The sequence below is a fragment of the Brassica napus genome, chromosome C2 (assembly GCF_020379485.1).
Source record: "Brassica napus cultivar Da-Ae chromosome C2, Da-Ae, whole genome shotgun sequence".
NCBI classification, from domain to species: Eukaryota; Viridiplantae; Streptophyta; class Magnoliopsida; order Brassicales; family Brassicaceae; genus Brassica; species Brassica napus.
In genome coordinates this window covers 55,058,365-55,081,185 of record NC_063445.1, presented here as the reverse complement: position 1 = coordinate 55,081,185, position 22,821 = coordinate 55,058,365, and the positions used below count along the sequence as shown (strand labels likewise).

The 22,821-nt window shown below is 36.1% G+C and overlaps 1 protein-coding gene and 1 long non-coding RNA gene across 2 annotated transcripts; one reads left to right on the top strand and one right to left on the bottom strand.

The window, feature by feature from the left end:
- Window positions 1-4,495: 4,495 nt before the first annotated feature.
- LOC106382636 (hydroxyproline O-arabinosyltransferase 1-like) lies at window positions 4,496-6,759 on the bottom strand. Its single transcript, XM_013822667.2, has 8 exons — window positions 6,148-6,759; window positions 6,010-6,077; window positions 5,734-5,935; window positions 5,546-5,643; window positions 5,368-5,437; window positions 4,990-5,061; window positions 4,768-4,881; window positions 4,496-4,681 (listed from the first exon to the last, which is right to left on the bottom strand). Exons 1-8 carry the CDS (start codon window positions 6,574-6,576, stop codon window positions 4,622-4,624), a joined length of 1,113 nt encoding a protein of 370 aa, XP_013678121.2. The 5' UTR covers window positions 6,577-6,759; the 3' UTR covers window positions 4,496-4,621.
- A 5,631-nt stretch (window positions 6,760-12,390) lies between these two features.
- Window positions 12,391-15,310, top strand: LOC111202734. The gene is made up of 2 exons (XR_002655627.2): window positions 12,391-14,313; window positions 14,379-15,310. It is a non-coding gene; the product is annotated as an uncharacterized LOC111202734 (long non-coding RNA).
- The last annotated feature ends 7,511 nt before the right edge of the window (window positions 15,311-22,821 follow it).

Below are 22,821 nucleotides of genomic sequence, written 5' to 3'. Positions count from 1 at the left end.
TCATTATTATCAGGACCTTCAGTACCTTGAATCTTGGCGTCCCAAGAATCAGTATTAGATACATCAGGGCCGGCCGCATCTAAGCATTCATAATCGGCCGCGATCGCTATTAGGGTTTTGGGATTGGCTGCGGCTAAGTCCCGCGATTTAGGAACGGTCGCGGTCGTGTCTAGGATTTTAACAACCTCGGTTTCATTATCTGCACCTTTCTTAGTTTTCTGAGGGTTCTTATCTTTGGAACCTATTGGTCTACCACGTTTCAAACGTGACTCTGTAGCAACTTGATTGTGTCCCTCTTGAACATCAATTCTTATTGGAGCATTAGCAGTTGGTATATATGACTTAGTCACTCTTTTCGAGTCAGCAAAAGAATCTGGCAATTGATTAGCTAGCTTTTGTAAATGTATAATCTTTTGGACTTCTAAATCACACTCTTGAGTCAGAGGATCTTGCCAAGATAAGGATGTTTGATTCCATGTAATCTTTTTTTTACCAGCTTATTGCTATCTCCCCCTAATGTTGGATGTTTGGATTCATCAAAGTGACAATCCGCATACCTGGCCTTAAATAAATCACCCGTAGTTGGCTCAAGGTATTTTATAATCGTGGGGGAATCATATCCAGCATATATCCCTATCCTCCTTTGAGGTCCCATCGTTGTTCTCTGTGGTGGAGCAATTGGTACATAGACGGTACAGTCAAATATCTTAAGATGGGATATGTCTGGCTCATGACCTGTAAGCAATTGTAATGGGGAATATCTATGTTCACTAGACGGTCTTATACGAATCAGTTTGGCCGCGTGCAAGACCGCGTGTCCCCAAGCTGTGACTGGAAGCTTAGACCTCATAAGCAATGATCTAGCTATTAGCTGAATTCGTTTTATGAATGATTCGGCTAAGCCGTTCTGTGTATGTACATGTGCCATGGAATGTTCCAAACTTACCCCCATGGACATACAGTAATCATTAAACGCTTGGGACGTGAACTCACCAGCATTGGTCTCTATCATTCCGACTTTAACATAGTAAAAGGCCAGTAGAGAGCGCATGTATAGACTCTAGAACTTTCTTATAGCCTTGGCTAATCTCTATATCTGAAAGAACTCTTTGTTTCCTTCGCCCTTAGTCTCAATATGAAAGCCATTCATTCGAATGTCTTTAAAGCTCAATAGGCTTCTCTTACATCTGGGTGAATACAATGCATTAGATATCTCTAGATGCGTACCCTTAGGCAACATGATGTTAGACTGGCCGTAGCCCTCTATGAGACTGGCTATACCCGGAATGATACTTTAGAGGCTTCATATAAAAACTTTCATTCATTAATAAAATAAGTTCAAAGCAATCAAAACATAGAAAAAATAAAGCAAAGAACACAAAAACATAGATGTCGAAGTCAACTTCATTCTTTTAAACAATCTGAAGTTTCATAATCCATAAGATCATCTCGTTCATGATTGAAATCATCTTCACCATCTTGATAAGTCATATGAGCTTCAGGATTCTTCCCTTTCAAACTCTCTTGGTAGAGGTCAACGAGATGTTTGGGAGTCCTACATGTCTTAGCCCAATGATTATCCATACCACATCTATGGTACACGGATTTGGTCAAGTTTTGTGGTTTAAATGATGTACCACGGCGTCGGCCATGACCACGGCCTCCATAAGAGTTTCCTTGGCCATGACCATATGAGTTGCCTCGGCCTCGACCAAACGAGTTTCAGCCTCGACCACCACGTCCTTGCCATTTTCCACGACCATGGCCGTGTTGGCTATCACTCTGAACATGGTTCAACTCTTTCTTATCTTCTACGGCCGCATGTGCCTCATGTAATGGGTTTGTTCCAGGAGGTCTCAATTCACTGTTTCTCATCAACAGTTCATTGTTCTGGTCAGCGAGCAAGAGACAAGAGATCAGATAAGCATAAGTTGTGAAGCCCTTCTCACGGTACTGTTGTTGTAACAACACATTGCTTGTGTGGAAGGTGGAAAAAGTTTTCTCAAGCATATCCTTATCCGTTATATCCTCACCACACAGTTTCAATTTTGAAACTATTTTAAACAGGGCCGAGTTATACTCGTCCACGGATTTAAAATCATGGATTCTGAGATTCCTCCAATCATACATAGCCTTTGGTAATAACACCGTTCTCTGGTGATCATATCTCGTTTTCAACTCTGTCCAAAGGTCTAGAGGATTCTCAATAGTCAAATACTGATCTTTGAGACTCTCAATAAAATGATGGCGTATAATTAATATAGCTCCATATCTATCTTTCTCACTTGCATTATTGCCCTCGGTGATACATTCACCGAGTCCCTTGGATTTCAGGATGATCTTAGCATCAAGTGCCCATTGCAAGTAATTATCTCCAGAGAGATTTAGGGCAGCAAAATCCAAGTTGTTGATTTTCGACATCTGAAATCATATGTTTCATAATTTAGATTTAAAAGTGTTAAAGCGAATGCAATCAATATGCTCAAGCAATCCGGATTCTAGGTATGATGCAAATAGGTCATTCGTATATGATGCATACATGTTTAATCTTAGCATTCGGATTCTATATGCAATCAGTTCGTACTATTATGCATGCATGATGCAAACAAGCCGCACGACTACAATCTTAGCAAACGGTTTCAATGCAATCAATACAATGGTCATTCGTTTTCAATCTTAGCAAACGGTTTTCTAAGAGTTCAATGTGTAATTGCAATCAAACAGTCGAGCAATGCATCAATTAGGGTTCATTCGAGAATGTATGAAAACTATCAATACTAGCCGGATCATTATCAAGACGAGAATGCATAAATCATTTAACCTAGCTAGTGATTTTTATTTCAATTCAAGCATTCGATTTTAATCAATCAAACAAGATAGTATTCGATTTTAATTTCAAGACATTAGGGTTTCGATCAAACAATCAATACGACTTCAATTTGAAAATCACTCAATCGGTTTTATCAATTCAAACAACCAAATTCAAGAATGAGATTATCAATCCTAACAATCGATTTCTATGTGATCAAATTCAATATGGTTTTAATTAATCAAGGCTAGCATACTATATCCAGACATACAATCATTCAAACAATCAATTTCGATCTCAAAGATTAATTAGGGTTTGGATAAAATTGATTATGCATTAGCTTTAGGGTTTTAATCGATTTCATGCATTATGCATGTATGCGGCTAAAGGTATTAGGAAAACAATTTTGATCATTAGATCAATTGGGGTTTAGGGAATCGAACTTATGATTATGAGCTTCGATTTACTCATTGGGGTTTTGATCTATTATCCTAGGGTTTCGATTAGGGTTTAAGGATTACCTTAACCTCAAGTAGGGTTGAATGGACCACCAATGAGATGAGGATCGCGAGCTGAACGTTGAGATTGATACGCGAACGAGCTGAGGACGTCTAGAGCTGGAACGTATCGCGAGCTGTCCTTGCTGGTATCGGGAACGCAAGCTGAAGCTGAGATCGTCTGATCACAAACGGAAACAAGCTATTATCGCGAGCGGTATCGAATCGTCTATCGCGAGCTAGCTGAGATCGTGTCTCGGGATCGAGCTGAGACGGTCTAAGGTCGTGAGCTGGGATCGTGTCACGAACGGAAACATGATGAGTATTAGGTTTAGGGTTCGTGATCGGGAGTCTCAACGGTTAGGGTTTATCGTTGAGGGGATTATGGATTCGCCGGCTAGGGTTTGTTTAGCTTTGGTTTTAGAGTAATCGTGCTGATAACGTGTTGTGAAACTAGAGAATAGAATCTATGTTTATGTATTATTCATAAACATAAGGAACCATTTATATGTAGGGAATTACACCGTCATAGAATAATGGAAAGACTAAAGAAAGGAAATACAAATATGGAAAGAATACAAATCATAATCTAATAAGGAAAAGGCAAGATGCCGATTCTCTCTCTCTCTTTTTCCTCACGGTCGACTCTCTCTCTCTCTAGCATTGGGCCAGTTATGAACCGGACCGGTTATGGACATCCACAATATGATTTATAACACCTGTATATTTTTTTTTCTATTTTTTTCCTTTTTTTTTTCCGAATCGTCACCAGTGATCCAGAGTAGAAGACTTTGACCCTTTGTTTACATTAACTAAAAGTATTCGAAATAACAAGACAAAAATAATGAAATTGACAGAAAAAATATTCAAAAAAAACTGACTAAGACTTGTCAACTACCTAAAGTATTCTAATTAACAAACAAAACTAAAAAATCTTTAAAATATTCTAAAATATCTTGCAATATATAAAAAAGTTAATAGATTTAACTAGTTTTAAATATTTTCAGATTTTAATTTGGATTTTGGTTCGAGTTGTACCGGAACAAAAAATTTATAGCTTTTAGCCCCCTTCATATATTTTTTAATAACGATTCTGATCGGATTTTTCGTTTAGGTTAGGATTTGGTTATAAACATACATGCCGAACCAGTACTTAACTAGAGATGTAAATGCCAGAGTCCAGACAGGCTTTGTTTGAGAAGCTATATATCTTACAAACATAATCACAACATATTTTGAAGAGAAATGGTCAACAAATAGATAATCAACAAGTAGATAAAATATCTATTCAACAATAAACTGTTCATTATAGTCTCTATTCTCCCCAGTTTGGAATATTTGCCGTAGCTTCGTTCACCATCTTCACCAATGTTACCTGCCAATACATCAATGAAGAAAACTGAGCTCTGTTTTGTAATGATCTCTAGACATGTTACGGTGTAATCATAGGTAAATGCATACCACACTCTGTGAAACACCAGGTGGAGGCATTGTGAGGTTCCTTGGTGGCGGTGTGCTATCATACGATCTTTTGTCAAATCTCCATTCCCCAACCTTCCCATAAGTTAACTTACCCTGAAATCACAAACAACCGTGATTAAGTTAAGAGACTCATGCTAATCTCAGTAATCAAGTTTGTATTTATTATTTTTTGTCTCTTGTTTTTAAATGTCAAATCTTTACCTTCATGTCATAGTCACATCCGTAAGTGTAGTGTATGATGTACTTGTCACCAACCTCTGTATCCCATGGAGGCTGATTTATTACCACAAACAAACCAAAGTCCAACATCTCTTTAGTTAATGCATAAAAAATCCATCTTATGTAATAAGCAACAGTACATAGACTTTATGGGGTCATGGACACACTCTACAATTTATTGGAATACTGCAATTAAATTATTAATTTTGCAATGTACTTGTTCATAAATATAGTAACTGAATATTATTTTGCATAAGCATGGTGACCACACTTTTAGCCCCTCTAATCATAACTGCAACATGCCTAAGAACAATATACAAAATCACCAAATGTAAAACAAAAATGTGTATAAGGTTCTACCTGAATCATGAAGTCTTTGTGTAGAATATTGCTAACACCATGCAGTGCAGATGAAACAGCATACGCATACCTATACACAAAAGTTGCAGTCAAGTCTAATTAATCGACCATCTAAACAAAAGATTTACTATTAACAACAACAACAAAAAATAACTATCTTTTATCAAAAGATTAGTACATTTCAAGAACCCAACCAAAAGCCTTGTCAGCTTCAGGATCCTTCTTCATAGCCAAAGAAACATTCATCCAAGTTGGAGCAATCTTCTTCAAAGCTTCCTACAAAAACCATTAAACATAAAAACCTTTAGAGATATGCCCTTTAAAACCTAATCCAAAACTCTTCATGAACAAAGAAAAAAAGCAAACCTTTCCGACAATGACAGGAGAGTTCCCTATAGGATCAATATCGGTCACAGGCCCTCTCTCTTCCGAATAATACTTCCTCAACACCTTCTCATACTTCTTCGGTTCAATGTAAAAAAAAGGAAACGCAGCTCCATACCCATCTTTAGCTAGGTTCGGTATCGGTTTCACAATGAGGTGATCAGGCTCCGACATAAGTATATAACTGACACACAACATCACAATCTTAGTTAATACACCAAACAAAGTGTTCAGACAAACACAAAAGCATGATCTTACTCTTCTTTAATGTCAGCTTGTTGAAGCCACTGCACAAACGCCCATGGTCTGTTCAACACAACATAACCCTGTGTTCCGACAAAACCCTCAAAATCAATGTCCGAAATTAAAAAATAAAAATCAAAACTTTGACTTTACCTGATCCGTTCCAGGTGGTAAAGGCTGAGCGACGAAAGTGGGAATCTCGTCCATGTACTGATCGGGTTTGCCGTTGTGCAAGATCCGGGTAAACCCGCCCATTTCGGATCCGGGTCCGGCGGAAGCTCGGATCTTTTTGAACCAGTAGTACATGACTCTGCATTGCCACGTGTTGTAGACTGAGTCGGAGGCTGTGACGGCCGTGTGGAAGAGCCTTCTCTTTCTCTCGCTGTTTCCTCTGATCCTGGATCCGCCACGTGGCAGCTCGATGACTGGGTCGATGAAGGAGGAGGAAGAGGAGGATGAGGAGGAGGAGGGGAAGCCTTGCTTGAGAGGAGTGTTGGAGGAGATGATGATGTTGTATGTGATGAGAGCGACGGAGAGGGTAATGAGGAGTGGGTAGAACAGAGTTGTTCCACCGCAACCCATTTTTTGAGATTTGAGAGAGAGCAGAGTGCTGTTCAAAGTCGTCGTCTTTCTTTCTCTTCTTCTTCTAAGTAGTTGTTGTTGGTGATGATTGTAGGAAGACAACAATAAAGGCTGACTTTTTTTTTTTTTTTTCTATTTCGGTTTATGGTTTGGGTGTGGTTAAGTTGTGAATTGATTTTGGTTCGGTCAGTTTAAAATTTGGATGTGATTTTGGTTTGGTCAGTTTAAAACACACGGGTGTGATTTTGATTTTGATGTGTAAAAATTGGTTAACCGTTAAAAAAAAGAATTGGTTATCAGTTATATTCGACGCGGGTTTAAATATTTTTAACTAAAATAATCGAACCATCCGTTTCAGTTCGGGTATTACATAGTTAAATTATCCAAACTTTGTCTACAGATAACCAAAAATCTCATATATATATATATATATATATATATATATTAAATCATAAGTCACTTTAGTGATTTTTGGTGACGTGTCATTCATATGTGAAATTTTAAAAAATTGTTATAATTTGATTGATCGATTGTTTTTAATTTTTATTTATTTAAATTAGATCTAAAAATTTAAAGTAAGTCTATAATATTTTATTTATTACTTTTAATATTTATAAACTATAAAATATAATGAACGAATTTTTATATAAGATAATTATAATAGTTTTATATTCTACTTGATGAATTGTATTCGAATATAATTATATAATAACTATTTTAAATATTACAAAATCCAAACATGTCTATTAATATGATTTTAAAATTATTTATCGTTGTTTACAGAATAAATTTATCAGAATTTTAAAATTATTTATATAATGTTATAAATTATTTATAAAAATTTAAATCCTACTATATATTGATTGAGAAGTCACATAAGTGATTTTTTATTACGTGTTGATCATAAATGAACTCTTCAAATTGTTATAATTTGATCGGCCGATGATTTTTAATTTTATTTATTCTAATTATATCTAAAAGGAAAGGATAATTCAATTACCACTTTCAAAATAATCTACATAATATTAGAAATAATTATTTATGGTAACTAGTTGTTGAAACTATGAAAGAGTAATAATGTGATCAATTTTTTTATATATTTATAAATTACATAAAATATAAACAAAAATGTTTATTTGAATTGATATAATGATTTTATATTCGTATAGAAAGAATTATATTTGTATATAAAGTAACATAATAACTATTTATGTCTAATAATTCAATGCATGCTTTATAAATCATTTATAAAATTATAAATACATTTATAAAATTATTAATATTGGCTTATCAGATGTTTTAAATTATTATAAGAGGTTCTAAGTCATTTATAGAAGCTTGTTCATTAATTTATAAAATGTATTTTGAAAATTTATCCTCCTATTACAATATTTTGAATTTTTTACTCAACTATGTTTACTTAGTGTAGAAACTCCTAAACTAAAGATTTACTGGTAGTTATGGTAATTATGACCTGTTAGAGTTTAATTCATTAAATAAAGTTAGTTTAGGGAATTTTTCGTTAAATACTTACTTTGGGTTTTTTTACCCAAAACAAACCTAGTTGAGGGGTTTTAACGTTAAAATTCTTTATTCTTTCCTTATTATCTATTATTTAAATCCTTACAGTGGGATTTGTTTTAACAAAAACCAGTTGCAATCAATTGGCGAGATATCTTCTTTCCTAATATCATGCATTTAATATTTAAATATATATATACCAAGATTTGAGTTACCAAAATTATGTATATATTATAACAAGAATATCCTTAAAATTTATTAGAAGATATTTTATCTCATAGCTGAATTAAAATTTATTAGAGGATATTATATCTCATGGCTTCTTTTGAAAGCCAGGTTATTTAGAAACTTAAACTAATTTGCTATATAAATATCACGCCACCCCCATTAGTTTCACGCATCTATCTTTTAAGTTTTCATATGTTTTTGATCGTTCTAATTTAAATTCTACTTTTGTGATCTTGCGCAGGTGTATGATAATCAATAAGTAACTCATAGATGATAACACCATTACTGGTAATTTTATGGGGGATTCTTCTTCTCCGTTTATTTTTGTTCTCTTCCTCTCCATGTTGTATCTCTATCTATATTTTTGCATAAGTAGTGATTCAACTAACAAAAAGAGACGACTTTGTTTATCCAGGAACTGATCATCCATTTCGAAAAAGGTAATTTTTTTTATAAAGTTAAATCACTTATCAAGAATATAATATAAGAAGTGTATGCTAATCAAGTGCAATTTATTTATTGTGCGTGATCCTCTTCAGGTACGTGTGAGAGCCAAATGTAATCTCAAAGCTTTTTAAAAACTTTGAAACTCATTGACGTTGTCCTATCTATTATATAATTTGTTATCTTTTGGGAATTGTTTACATTTTTAAATATTTTTGTTAGAATTACCTCTTTTCTGACACAAGGCTTAGAGAAGGAAACCGTAAATCATATCTGCTGTTACAATGAAACCAATGATAATAAATCTCAGGTAATTCAAATCTCTCTTTTATATTTCATGGCTGATTTTTTTATTGGGGTTATGCGTGAAATATTTGTTTTTCTCAATTATATTTTTCTGATGTTTTAAGATTAGTGTTAAATGTGATCGTTTCAAGCATAATGCATTCTCATAACACACCTCCATGATAAACACTTCTATGTAAATTGTACCAATTATGTTAGTGATTTTACATTTGAGTATTGTGACTGATGTTCCAAGAGAGAAATTCTCTCTTATCATCTCAAACCGAGATTGTTGGGAAAGGTAATTGATTTATAGATGTAATTGGATAATTGATATCTAAATGATACATTTTATTAGATAGTACTAAGCAGTCATTTTAAACCTTTTGAACTCTAACTTTTTGAACTGACAGAATAATCATGCTTAACCTATAAGCAGTTCAAAGAGTTATGTATCTAAAGGATACGCTTTATCAGATATAATTATATGTTTTATTCGATAGTACCAAACAGTCCTTTTAAACTCAAACAATGCCATGTTCTGAGTTGTACACATTGTATTGACCTTTTTTTCCTTGCGGTGTGTATTCAGATAGCAGTAGTGAAGTACAGATACGAAGTAATATCAACCAAAATTAAAAAAAGTCTTTTAAAAGCAGAGATAATCACATGGGCCTCTCTTGAACATGGCAAACAACCAGCAGTTTTGCCAGACCCGAATTTCTTAAACAGGTTTTCTACTTTCTATTTTCTTATTATTTAGTTTCACCTGATGAGAAGTTTGAATCACAGACTCTTGACATTTTAAAATTTATATTATTTGTTTGTGTAATGGTGCAGAGGTTTCAATGAGACCGGCTTATCCTTCTTCCAAGAAAGTAAAGGACTATGACAAGCTTGAAGCTGAAGTGAAGAAGAATAGAAGGATGATAAGCTTGACGGAGACGCTTCTTTGAACAAGTTTTTCCGTGAGATATATTTGAATTCTGATGAGGATATGAGAAGTGCTAGAGCAAATCATTTGTGAGTATCTATCTATCTATATTCATATTTAGTCTTTCTTCTCTCATGGAGATTACAATGTTTTTGGCATATTGATTGACTCTTTTGCAGTTTTGCACAATCAACAGGTGGAATCTATTGGGACATTGCTTTCAATAGACTGGAAAGATGTTGGTGCCAAGAAAATCGAGAGCACTCTTCATGATGATCTGGCGCTCAAAACATGGGAAATATGATCTTATATGATGTGTGAGTTTTACCTTAATCTAGACAGAACTCGAAGCCTTGGTCTTAAGGTCTGGTTTCTCTACTTTATGGACTTAAGGTACTTTATATTTTCCATAACTCATATTGTTTATTCGAAACACTGAAATTATTAATCTAAACGTTGCAATGTATTCTTTGTTCATATGAACATAGTATTTTTTTTGTAACACCACTTAATTTCATTCATTCAACCTTGTTCTGATACAATACAAGAGGGAATATTACATCCTCTTTACAAGAAAGCATAAAGTACGTAGATAGATAAAACTAAATCGGTAAATCTTCCGAAGAAGGTGACAGCGAATTCAAAACTCCCGCCGAGGCATCCAGGAAGGCTGGTGATCACCCCATGTAAATCTCACCAGTGGCCACACGTTAGTAGGCTTCTCTGTATTGGGCCAGAAGGTCTCTCAAGATAATCACCTCCCAGCGGCACTCGAACCCATGACTTTCCAGGTTGAGTTTAACCACTGAACCACTAACGCGTGGTTAAAGAAAGCTAAATTTAAGTTACCAAAAATTGTTAATGGACTAAATTATTTTTGATATTTTCTATGTTTAATGAAAATAAAGAAAGTAAAGAAAACTAAATTTAAGTTTTTTTTCTATTTATTTTTAAAACATAAAATATCTCATATATTTTTTATTAGCTAATATATTATATATAATATAATTAATTTATTTATTAATTTGCGATTCATCCGTAGTCTACCCAATAACCCGGTGACCCAAGAAATTATCCAGTTTAGTGTCCGGATTGGGTTAAAAACACTGGATGGAACCTTTTTTGTGTGTTTTACTGTGTTTGTAAAGTAAATGAAAACAAAGAAGCATTAACATAGTTTAATTTTTTTAAAGATAGATTTGCAGACGTAATCCCAAAAATATCCATAAACATAAACCAGTGAGGTAAACATAGTAGAGAGTAAATCTAAGTTTTTCAATCTTTAAGCCATGCATCTAAATTTTTAAAAGTTAAGATGTAAATGTAAAGTTTGAACATGCCGTAAAATAGTAGTGAAATGGATTTACTTTTTGTTAGCTTATGAAACTTCACTAAAGTATTTTCCAATACAGCAGAGTGCACACTTATCTCGAGTTCTTCTCGCTGCACCATTTAGATGGTTACAATTAAAAATAATTTTAAAGAGGAACTTTAACCAACTTAGCTTTCTTGAGTGTACTTTTCAAGCAAGATAGCAATGTAGACTTGTTTAGAATTTTTTTGCAAATTTATCCACTAAATGTTTTTAATTCAAAATAGTCTTCTCTACTGTAGTGTATCACCAATTTACAATAGAAAATCTGAAGAAAATATAAAGTGACGTAACCAAAAACTTATAGTGATAAACCTGAGAGTTAATTAAAAAAAAAGTGATAAACCTTAGTAGATCATATTATGGATGTACTGAAGAGGACATGGAGACAAAAGAACCGTGAATGTCAACAGCTGCTTTACTTGTAACTCTTTCGAGTTTCTTATTGGTGAGCATCCACAGCTAAAGCATGTGATGTCAGCTTTTCGACTATTCGATGTGGAAACTGCAAGATCCCAAGTCTCTGGCAAACTACAAACAATGATGAACAACGTTGGACGTTGGATCAGCGCGTTGGCTACACCATCATTGTGGTCAATGGGTCAATAACTCTTCCCTGTATATATCTATGGCATCAGTGATGCAGCCTTATGACCAACAAACCTTAAAACGGTAGGGTTTGAACTGAGAAAGCAAACCTAGACTGCGGCTGCTAGAATCTCCCATGTAGCCTTTTTGGATTAACTTACGAACTGCTGTCTAGTTGGCTTCACCAGCCAACATGTTGTGAAACTCTGTAATGGTCAGCGGTTACATATTGCATCGGGAAATAATGGTACAGACCCTAACAAAAAAAAAAAAAGTGAGTCAATAATGCACCTCAGTTCCATCTTTGTATATTTATCCTTTTTGCATGTGTATTAAACCAAGAGTAAGAAGTCATAGTTTCCCACTTTCATATAAATGTAGTCTCGAGGAGCAGCTTTAGTGCTTTACCATCATTTCCATTTTTCACAAACTTGAATTGGCTTCATGATGTCAGGTTATATTTTGGGTTTAGTTGATGGTGATGATAAATTAAAAAGCAAAGAGAACGAGACAAATCAGTAGGAAATAATGAACTATGTACCTCGTCTCCGTTTATGACGTATGCGTTCTTCCCTGTTCTAGAAAGCACGTTCTTTCTCCAGATGGTCCATGATTTCTGAAAGTCAGGAAGTGATCAATTAAATTGACACATGCCATATCGAGGATGGTGATGCCAATTAAATGCAAAAGAGAATGGGAGGAGTGATCTGAATCTCGTAAATGTTTGGTTTAATACGAGAGAAGAATGCTACATGTAGCCGTTACAGATGCGTCGCCAGAGGCGTAGAGATCCCAAGTAACACGACGGTTCTCCTACCTGCAACAACGATAAAACCCTAAAGATAAATGGGTCTGTATATATGTATTATGTCTAACTTTGAAGAATAAACAATTGCATCATATTATAATGTTTTTATATACATGCACATTTGTTTTAAATTTACAATATGATCAACATATAATGTAAACACATTTTTATTAGTATTCATGCATTTCTTTTCTATGCCCAATAATAGTTAAGACAACAAACGGGGCCGTATATAGAAGCTTTTCAGCCTAAATCAATCAGAGAGAGTACGTGCAAGGTAATGAAAATATACAAAGAGTTTTGAGATGATATTTGAAGAATTCGATTACGATTTTGGTTAAGGTTCTGACTTTGAGGGATCATTGGTTGGTGGATATATATACCCGGGGCAGGAGGGTAAACATGCATGATTGGGAGGTGGATAGGCTGGAGCAGGAGGGTAGCCATGACCAGGCTGTGGATAGTAAGGCTGGAGGTAACCGGTGTGAATAAGATGACGGATGTTAGCCTCAGACAGACAAATAATGAATGAGACACCAACTGACAGATCAAGCTAGTAATCAAATCAGAGTGAAACAAGTGGTTGATGATGTGTTGATATACAAGTGTGTGTGCCCCCTTTGGAGTTGCGGTTATGTTTGGATATGGTAGCATTGCCTTGGTAAATGCAGAAAAACTTACGACATCAGCATCTTGGTGGGCACTTCGACAATTCATGTATCACAAAAATCAAATCTTCAACTCTGAAAACTCAGGAATTTAATGTTGTGTTTTTTGGCCACAAAATCAGATGATGCATATGATAGAATAGATACATACATGAAGGTTGATGCTTCTTTTTGCATAATTGGTTTGAGGATGGTTATGTATGTAGAGAGCAATCAGTTGGTAATAAGGTTTGACGGTGACATGAAATATATGAAAAGATTAAGAAAATAACATAACAAATTTATAAAATATTGAGCCTTGCAAACGTCCTCCATTTTCTATACACCATAAACTCTCAAATAATATTAAGCCTTGCAAGTTGTGTAGTGTAAAAACTTTCTAAGCTTGAATGTTGAAATTTTTGATGTGGGTTTGGTCTGGTTCTGAGAAACATGAGTTGTCTCAAGACAAGATGTGGGACATATAATTGGCCAACGAGCTAAATGATAATAGTGTAAATTAATAGTGTGTTGTGATGAAGGCTCTCACTGAAAGAGAGAGTTTGACTCCATAGGAGAATCGAATCACGTTGGTTGGGTCAAAAGAGTCATTATCTTCATCTTAAAGTTTGTTGTCTTTGTCGACAAGTTGAAAAAAAAAAAACAAGAGAGCTTGTGCGAGAGAGAAACAGAGAAGTGAGAAAGAGAGATAGAGTGGAGTCACTCTTTGTGTAATACTTCGAGATCTGTTCTAGTGGAAGGTTGAGAAACATTATTTCTCTCTCCGGCCAACAAAAACATATCTCCTGTGTTCTTACTTTGTGCTTGATATATATATATATCTGTGTGTGGTCTGGTCTTGAGGTTGTCATTTGTAACGATGGATCAATAAGGTGGAATCGAACGCCTGGTACGTTCATACAACTCTATTGAATCAGTTCTCTTTGTGAGATCGAGCTCACAACTCTCTTTCAGGTAGCAGCAATATCCGAACAGGCTTCTGCAACTTCCAGAGAGTCTCCAGAAGACAAAACGTTTAAGAAATCATCAGAACTGAAGTCTTTCGACATCTCAACATGAAGAAAAAAAAAACATGAAGAAAAAGAAGAAGCAGACCATCAATCTCAGGGTCAGTAACCGTTAAAACCATCAAATTTTTTTTTTTTTTTCATTGGAATCTGAATGAAGCTCCATCGCAATAAGTAGCCAATAAAATTATTTTATACGTTCCATCTTACGTCCTGCTCTATTACATTTTCTATGATGATCTGTTGTTTGCTGATACTTGTTTAATTTGATAAAACGAAGAATAGACTTTCGATACATGTCTAGGCCAATAGTTAATTTAATAGTACTTTCTCACTTTTTGATGATCCATGGGATCTTGGTGATACGGCCCATTGAGCCACCGAGGCCTTGGTTTATTCCGTAGAGTGAGACCGCACCGAAGACAAAAGCTCCAGTGAAGTTCTTTAGACAGCATCTTTATCCATCAGACTGGACCACACACTACATTACGGAATGTTTGCTTGAAGCGCAGATCGTACAAATGTTTTGATTTAGTTAAGTCAAAGTACATAGATTTGAGAATCAAGATCTAGCTTTGGATCAAAAAGCTCAAAAAACAAGAATGAGATTGGCAAAGAGGAAGCTTTGTTGACTTGGTTTCGTAAGAATAACAAATGCCATCGAAGAAGAAGATGGGAAGAATGTAAACTTCAAAAGAAATGAAAAAAATAAAACACAAATGAGAGCGACGTAAGGAATGCTGCTAAATTTGTTTGACCAAATGTAAGAACATTCTGTCTATTTTTCTACTTTGTATTTTCCAGCTTCACCTCAAATATAGAAACTGTACATTTTTATTTTTCTAAAACTATTTATCGAATTTCTGGGGTTTTTATTTAGATATTTTTTCACTTGCTGGAAAAACGAACTAATAAACTCAACAAAAATAAAATAGTTTTTTTTAAATGTCATAAAACTTGGTTTTGCTTTGACCAAAAAACAAAAACTTGGTTTTGCATCAAAGTCACTCACCCATAACAAACCTAATCGCTCACGACATCATTAAATACTTCTCTCTATTTTTCTCCGAAAGAAAATGAATAACAGGATGAATACAGAGAAAGTAATGTTTGAATGTGAGAGAGAGAAAGAGAGAGAAAGAGAGATAATGAGGAAAATAATTTTTTTTTTTTAATTGTGGATCTGGGTATAAGTATTTAAAGGCAAGTTGCCTCAGTACACAATATAATAAAATATTCATTGTTTTAAAATATCTTCAGCGGTCTTTTTCTCTCTTCTTTTTCTTTTCAATAAAATACTCGAGCTTTCGAGTATTTTATTGAAAAGAAAAAGAAGAGAGAAAAAGACCGCTGAAGATATTTTAAAACAATGAATATTTTATAAGCTTATAAAACCTTATAAAACCTTATAAAACCTTATAAGTCTCTAGCTTAATTCTCAAGTCTGGCATCTTACTTCTCAAGTCTGACAGCTCTTCTTCTTCTCTTCAATAAAATACTCTAGCTTATAAAGCCTTATAAAGCCTTATAAAACTTTATAAGTCTCTAGCTTAATTCTCAAGTCTGACAGCTTACTTCTAAAGTCTGGCAGCTTACTTCTCAAGTCTGGTAGTTTACTTCTGCTTTATGTCAACACTCCCCCTCAAGCTTGACCATATGGAACAAGTCAAGCTTGGAGGCCATGAAGTATTCCCTCATTAAAACCTCAACTAGGTAAAACCCTTTGGGAGAAAACCCAAGTCAAGAAAAAAGAGTAGAACACTTCATGAAGGAGATATCAGTGACATGAGAGGTCTATGAGTCCCAATTTTGGATGAATGAACTCACAAACTTTAGTGCTAGCTGCCTTGGTGAAGATATCAGCTAACTGATATTCACTTCTAGTATAGCAGGGTAAAATAATCTTCTGCTCCACAGCTTGTCTCACCTTGTGACAGTCAACTTCAATGTGTTTAGTCCTTTTATGGAATACTGAGTTTGGTGCTATGTGGATAGCTGCCTGGTTATCACAATGCATTGTGATTGGTGTTGTTGCTTCTATGCCCAAGTCTCTTAGCAGTTTCCTGATCCAAATGAGTTCACTAGTTAGCTTCCTCATTGCCCTATACTCTGCCTCTGCACTTGAACATGATACTACCTTTTGCTTCTTGCTCTTCCATGTGACTAGGTTGCCTCCAATGAAAGTACAATACCCTATTGTTGACCTCCTGTCTACTCTATCACCAGCCCAATCAGCATCACAATATCCCACTATCTCTGTACTCTTATTGCAACCCATCCAAACACCTTGACCAGGAGCCTCTCTTAGATATCTCATGATCCTTTCCACCATATTCCAATAATGAACCTTTGGTACTTGCATATGTTGACTGGCTTGATTCACAGCAAAATAGATGTCTGGTCTTGTAATGGTGAGATAGATTAGCTTCCCAACCATCCTTCTATAGAGCTTGAAGTCGCCAAATGGAGTATCCTCAAACTCCCCCTTACGCAAGACTTTGTACCCTTCTTCAAGTGGTGTCTTAGCTACTCTTCCTCCAAGCTTTCCTGCCTCATTTAAAAGATCAAGTGTGTACTTTCTTTGAGATAAGAAAAGTCCCTCTTTAGAGCGGCACATTTCTATCCCTAGAAAGTATTTTAACTCACCTAAATCCTTAATATCAAAGCTAGATTTAAGGAAAGCTTTCGTAGAGATGATACCTTCCTTGTTGCTTCCTGTGATGATGATATCCCTAGAAAGTATTTTAGCTCACCTAAATCCTTAATATCAAAGCTAGATTTAAGGAAAGCTTTTGTAGAGATGATACCTTCCTTGTTGCTTCCTGTGATGATGATATCATCCACATAGATCAATATCACCACAATTCCTTTCTTGCTTGTGAGAGTGAATAGAGAGTATGATCAGCTTCTGACTTTACAAATTCTCTTCCATTGAGAGTTGTACTCAGCTTGTGATACCAGGCTCTTGGTGACTGTTTTAATCCATAGATTGCCTTCTTCAACCTTAGAACATTTCTTGGCTTGACCATGTCTTCCATACCCTGAGGTGGTTTCATGTACACCTCATCCTCCAGCTCTCCTTGTAGAAAAGCATTCTTGACATCCATCTGCCATAAGTCCCATTCCAAGTTCACGTCCAGAGAGAGTAGGATCCTTATAGTATGCAGTTTGGCCACTGGTGCAGAGGTGTCTAGGTAGTCTTCTCCATAGACCTGAGTGTACCCTCTTGCAACCAACGTTGTCTTCTTCTTTTCTGGTTTTCCATTAGCAAAGTATTTGATGGTGAAGAGTAGCATACTGGTCACAGCTTTCTTGCCTTTAGGTAGCTCAGATTTAAACCATGTATCATTCCTTTCCATAACACTCATCTCATCTCCCATTGATTCTCTCCATTCATCATCTTCCATTGCTTATTCATAGGTCTTTGGGATGAAGTTTTGGTCGAGATTGGTTAAGAAGACTTGGTGTTGTGGAGGAAAGGTTGCCATTGAGCAGGTTGCTTGTATGGGATGTGCGACCGCATTGCTGTTAAAGTACACCTTCGTGTCGATCCAATGAGATGGAGTTCTCACCCTTGTGCTTCTTCTTAATGGTTGTATTTGTTGGTCTTCTGCCATTGGGTCTTGTACCACTGGCTCCCCATGCTCTTCTTGGGGTTGTTCCTCACTAGCCTGATATTCTTGATGTTGTTCCTCACACGCCTGGTTTGTATCCTTTTTGTTTGGTCCATCTTGATCATGGGATGTCCCTGAGTCATTTTCTATGCCCCCCTCAGGATCAAGCTGGACTTGCTCAGAATTTGGTACTGCTGCTTCATTGTGAACATCATCTGGTGGGGATTGAGAGGTTCTAAGGACCTCACTACTCATAGGCTGAGTGATTCCTAAGCTCTCCATAATGGTTCTCAGGTTGTTAGCCCTATCTGATGGACCATGTGAGAGATCTCTAAGGTTTTCCCAATTCTTCTCATCATAGTACCCATTTGATTCCACAAACTTCACATCCCTTGACACCATCACCCTTCTTGAATCTGGTAGATAACACTTGTATCCCTTCTGCGTGTGTGAGTATCCAATGAACATGGTCTTGATACTCTTAGGTTCAAGCTTGTTCCTTTGTTGACCTGATATCAACACATAGCACACACACCCAAACACACGCAAATAATCTATAGGAGGTGTCGTTTTGTTCAATACCTGAAATGGTGAGATATCATTGAGGACTCTGGTTGGGATTCTGTTGATAAGATAGCATGCAGAAACCACAACATCTCCCCAAAATCTCTTTGGAACATTGGTGTGGAACATCATACTCCTTGCAACCTCCATGAGATGGCGATTCTTTCTTTCAGCCACACCATTTTGTTGTGGTGTGTATGGACAGCTTGTTTGATGGATTATTCCTTGCTTGGCTAGATGATTTTTAAAGGCATGGCTTGTGTACTCTCCACCATTGTCAGACCTAAAAATTTTAATCTTAGAGTTGAAATGGTTAGTGACATAGTTCTGAAAGTTTATAAAGGCTTCTAAGACCCTATCTTTACTTGAAATCAATGTGAGCCATGTATACTTTGATTTTTCATCTATGAATGTGACAAAGTATTTATGGTTTTCCCTAGAAGCACAAGGAGCAGTCCAAACATCAGAATGAATTAAATCAAAGCAATTCTCATAGATAGTACTAGATTTAGGAAAAACAGATTTGCAATGTTTACCAAGAATACAAGCCTCACAACTTTTATTATTAAACGATAGATTAGGTAACAACAATCCTAGTGCTCTAGAATGAGGGTGGCCTAATCTAGCATGCCATAACTCATCACTTGCTAAAACAGAAGTAGATTTAAAAGCATAAGGTAAATCTGATCTAAGCTTGGTGTCTTTAAGCACATAGAGCTCTCCATTGCTTACACATTTTTCCAGCATCTTACTGGTTTCAATATCCTGAAAGCACACCTCATTATGACTAAAAATCACATTACAATTAAGATCATTAGTAGCTCTTTGCACATATAACAAATTTGATGTGAAACTAGGCATATAAAGTGCTTCAGAGTCTTTATCAAACAATTTCAGGTTTCCTACTCCAGTAATAGGTATACTATCTCCATCTGCAATTAGAACACTCCCTAGAGCCGGTTTGACATTGCTAATGAGATTTACATCCCTAATCATATGATGTGAAGCTCCTGAGTCAATTATCAAAGGTCTAGTAGTTTCAGATGCATTAATAATAGAGTTTAAAGCATAACTACTAAGGTTACCAGAGTTGGCATTGAGGGCCTTTATAAGAGTCTCAAGGTCAGACTTGCGGATGAAAGTATCCTCATTGGATGACTGAGAAGTGGCTTGAGACCCTAATCCAACCACACGAGTAGTTACTGTCATGGATCTCCCATCTTCTCCCATGCGCATAGTAAGATAGTTTGGCTGAGAACCTTCTTGAGCTCTAGCTTCATGAGCTCGGCCTTGATTGTATTTGTTGGATGAAGCTGACCTGAGGTGAGGATAGAAAATCCAGCAGTTGGTTTTGGAGTGACCAATCTTCTTACAATGTTCACAAGTTACTTGTTTATCTCCTCCACCACCTCTTGGCTTGAAGTGGGTTTTGTTGGTTGCAGCATTCTCCACCTTCTCCACCTTGTTGACCATAGATAGCTCTCCTTTCCCACCAAGCAAATCATCTGAGCCAAGTTCTTTTTGGAGTTGAGCACACACATCATCATAGCTTGGGAGCTCCTTAGCTCTCAATATGTGCTTAAGGACATCATTGAAGCTCGGGTTGAGTGTGAGAAGCAGTCCAAATACTTTGTCTTGCTCACGCTTTTTTTCAATGATGTTGGGGTCGTTTGTGCTTGGCCGGAGCATGTCAAGCTCAGACCACAACTGGTTATACTTCCCAAGATGCTTGGTGAAGTCCATTTCCTCTTGTTGCAAGTTATTTATGGCTCTCTTCACCTCAAAGATCCTGGTCAAGTTTGAAGTGTTGCCATAAATCTTGTGAAGAGTTTCCCACAATTGCTTTGCGGTCTCACAGTGAGAGTAAGCCTCCATTATTGGAGTATCAAGCGAGCCTTGCAAGGAAGACAGAACCATGAGATCTTCCTGACCCCATTTGCCTTCATCCACCACTATAATCTCCTTGCCGTCAGCTCCTTGGGCGATCTTTCTTGGTGCCTCACTCGTGGTGATGTGCTCCCATAGACCTCGTCCTCCAAGAGCAGTTTTGGCCAATCTAGACCATGTAACGTAGTTACCTCCTTTTAGAGTAACCGGAATCACAATAGGCTTGTATTGCTCCATCACTTCTTTTTGAGTTTGGTTTGAGTTAAGTAACTGTGGAACCAAAACCAGAGAAATGAGCACAAGCAAAAGTAGATCTATTATCCAATGGACAAAGATAGATTCTTGCAAGAACAAAGAAATTAGATGGTTGGAATGAAAGAGAGAAGTAAACTAAGAGTGTTTGCGGAAGCGAGTAAGAGGTATAGGAGCTTAAAGTTCTGATATCATGAAAGAAAATGATGAACATGATGAACAAGAGAGAGAGAGAGTAATGTTTGAATTTGAGAGAGAGAGAGAGAGAAAGAGAGAGAGATAATGAGGAAAATAATTTCCTTGATTTAATTGTGGATCTGAGTACAAGTATTTAAAGACAAGTTGTCTCAGTACACAATATAATAAAATATTCATTATTTTAAAATATCTTCAACGGTCTTCTTCTCTCTTCTTCTCCTCTTCAATAAAATACTCGAGCTTATAAAACCTTATAAAGCCTAATAAAACCTTATAAGTCTTTAGTTTAATTCTCAAGTCTGGCAGCTTACTTCTCAAGTCTGACAGTTTACTTCTGCTTTATGTCAAGATTCTCCGCATCTAATTTGTAGATCCGTATTTTAAATGTTACGTACAGTAAGCAGTCTCCTAAATTGCAGCATTTCCCATATCTTTCCTTTCCCAAAGTAAAGAGATTGATCGAGTCCAAAGGGCAAAACCGTCTTGAGCATATACAAAATTTAAAAGCTTTTCCAATATCAGTTGGCCACCAAAGGAACAGAACGAGGTTTGTCTTAACCTCGTATGTTTCTTTCATTACGTGTCTGAATGACGTTGGCTACAATAGATCTTGACACCACTACTTCTCTGGCTGATTACAAACTACCAAAAAAACCGCATTCCCATTTTCTTACTCTAGCATCTTTTGGGATGTTCCGTCACCTTTATTGATTAAATATAGTACAACTGTACAAGAGTATAAATAGACAAAAGTTTCCTGCCACCAACAACCAATGTTTTTTACTCGTCATTTTTTTTTTTGTCGACATCATTTTATATATTAAAGCCACTAAATAGGCCAGATCATTACAATGAAATACAAGTTTGTGAAACAGATCTAAATAATTCAAAAATCAATTAGTCCATGAAGCTATACCCAAACGGATAAGGACCAGCGTGAGTCTAACACGTGTCTTCTTTCCTTCTAGCTTCTTCTTCAGATCTGAGACACCGAGCATCCACCGACAGGAACATATCGCCTTTGTGTCTCCGTCAAGAGACGCTTTAACTTGGATTTCATTGGACACCTTCTGTTGGTCACCAAGTGAGATGGATATATAGATCAATCAGCTACATCTTCAAATTAGTTAAACCGCGAGTCATCCGAATGAATCATTCCTCCGAGCTCCGTCAAAACACGACCAGAGAATCTGAGTCTTCATGATCAAGAACGAATAACTCTAATCACTTAAAGAAACAATCAGAGAAAAACTTTAGCTCTAAGGCGATTTAATCAAACGAGCCAAGATTTACTTTCTCATGACTGAGACTCAAGCAAATCTGAAAAGGTAGAGACCCTAACATCACACTGGAAAGATTTCCGAAAAACAAATCGGAGATTTTTTTTAAGAGCTCAGAAGGTGAAAACAAAAGATAAGCCGAACTATGCCGGAAACAAAACCGAAACAAGTCGGTGTCCGTAGAAAACAAAAGAAAATATTACAACTGGAGTTGCCCGGAGATAAACCGATCCACTTATGTACTAGATCGGACCAAAAAGACCAAAAAAGAGAAGATCAGATGGTTGCCGACGGCAAAAAGGGCCGCCGGCCACCAGAAAACGAACAACTTTAATGAAAACTTTCTAGAGAGATGTTAGAGCAGACAATATCTGAGAATGAACGGATTATGTTGCCAATCAAATATGTTTTTTTTTTTGCTAAGAATGTAAATGAAGATAATGTGTTACCTTGTTCACGAGTGCACAACAAAAAAATATATTAATATACTACACATATAATCTCATGCAAATGCCAATAAAAGAGAGAACATTTCCATTAAAAAAATATAACTGAAATTAATACTAAAAATAAAATAGTACAATGTCATAAAATA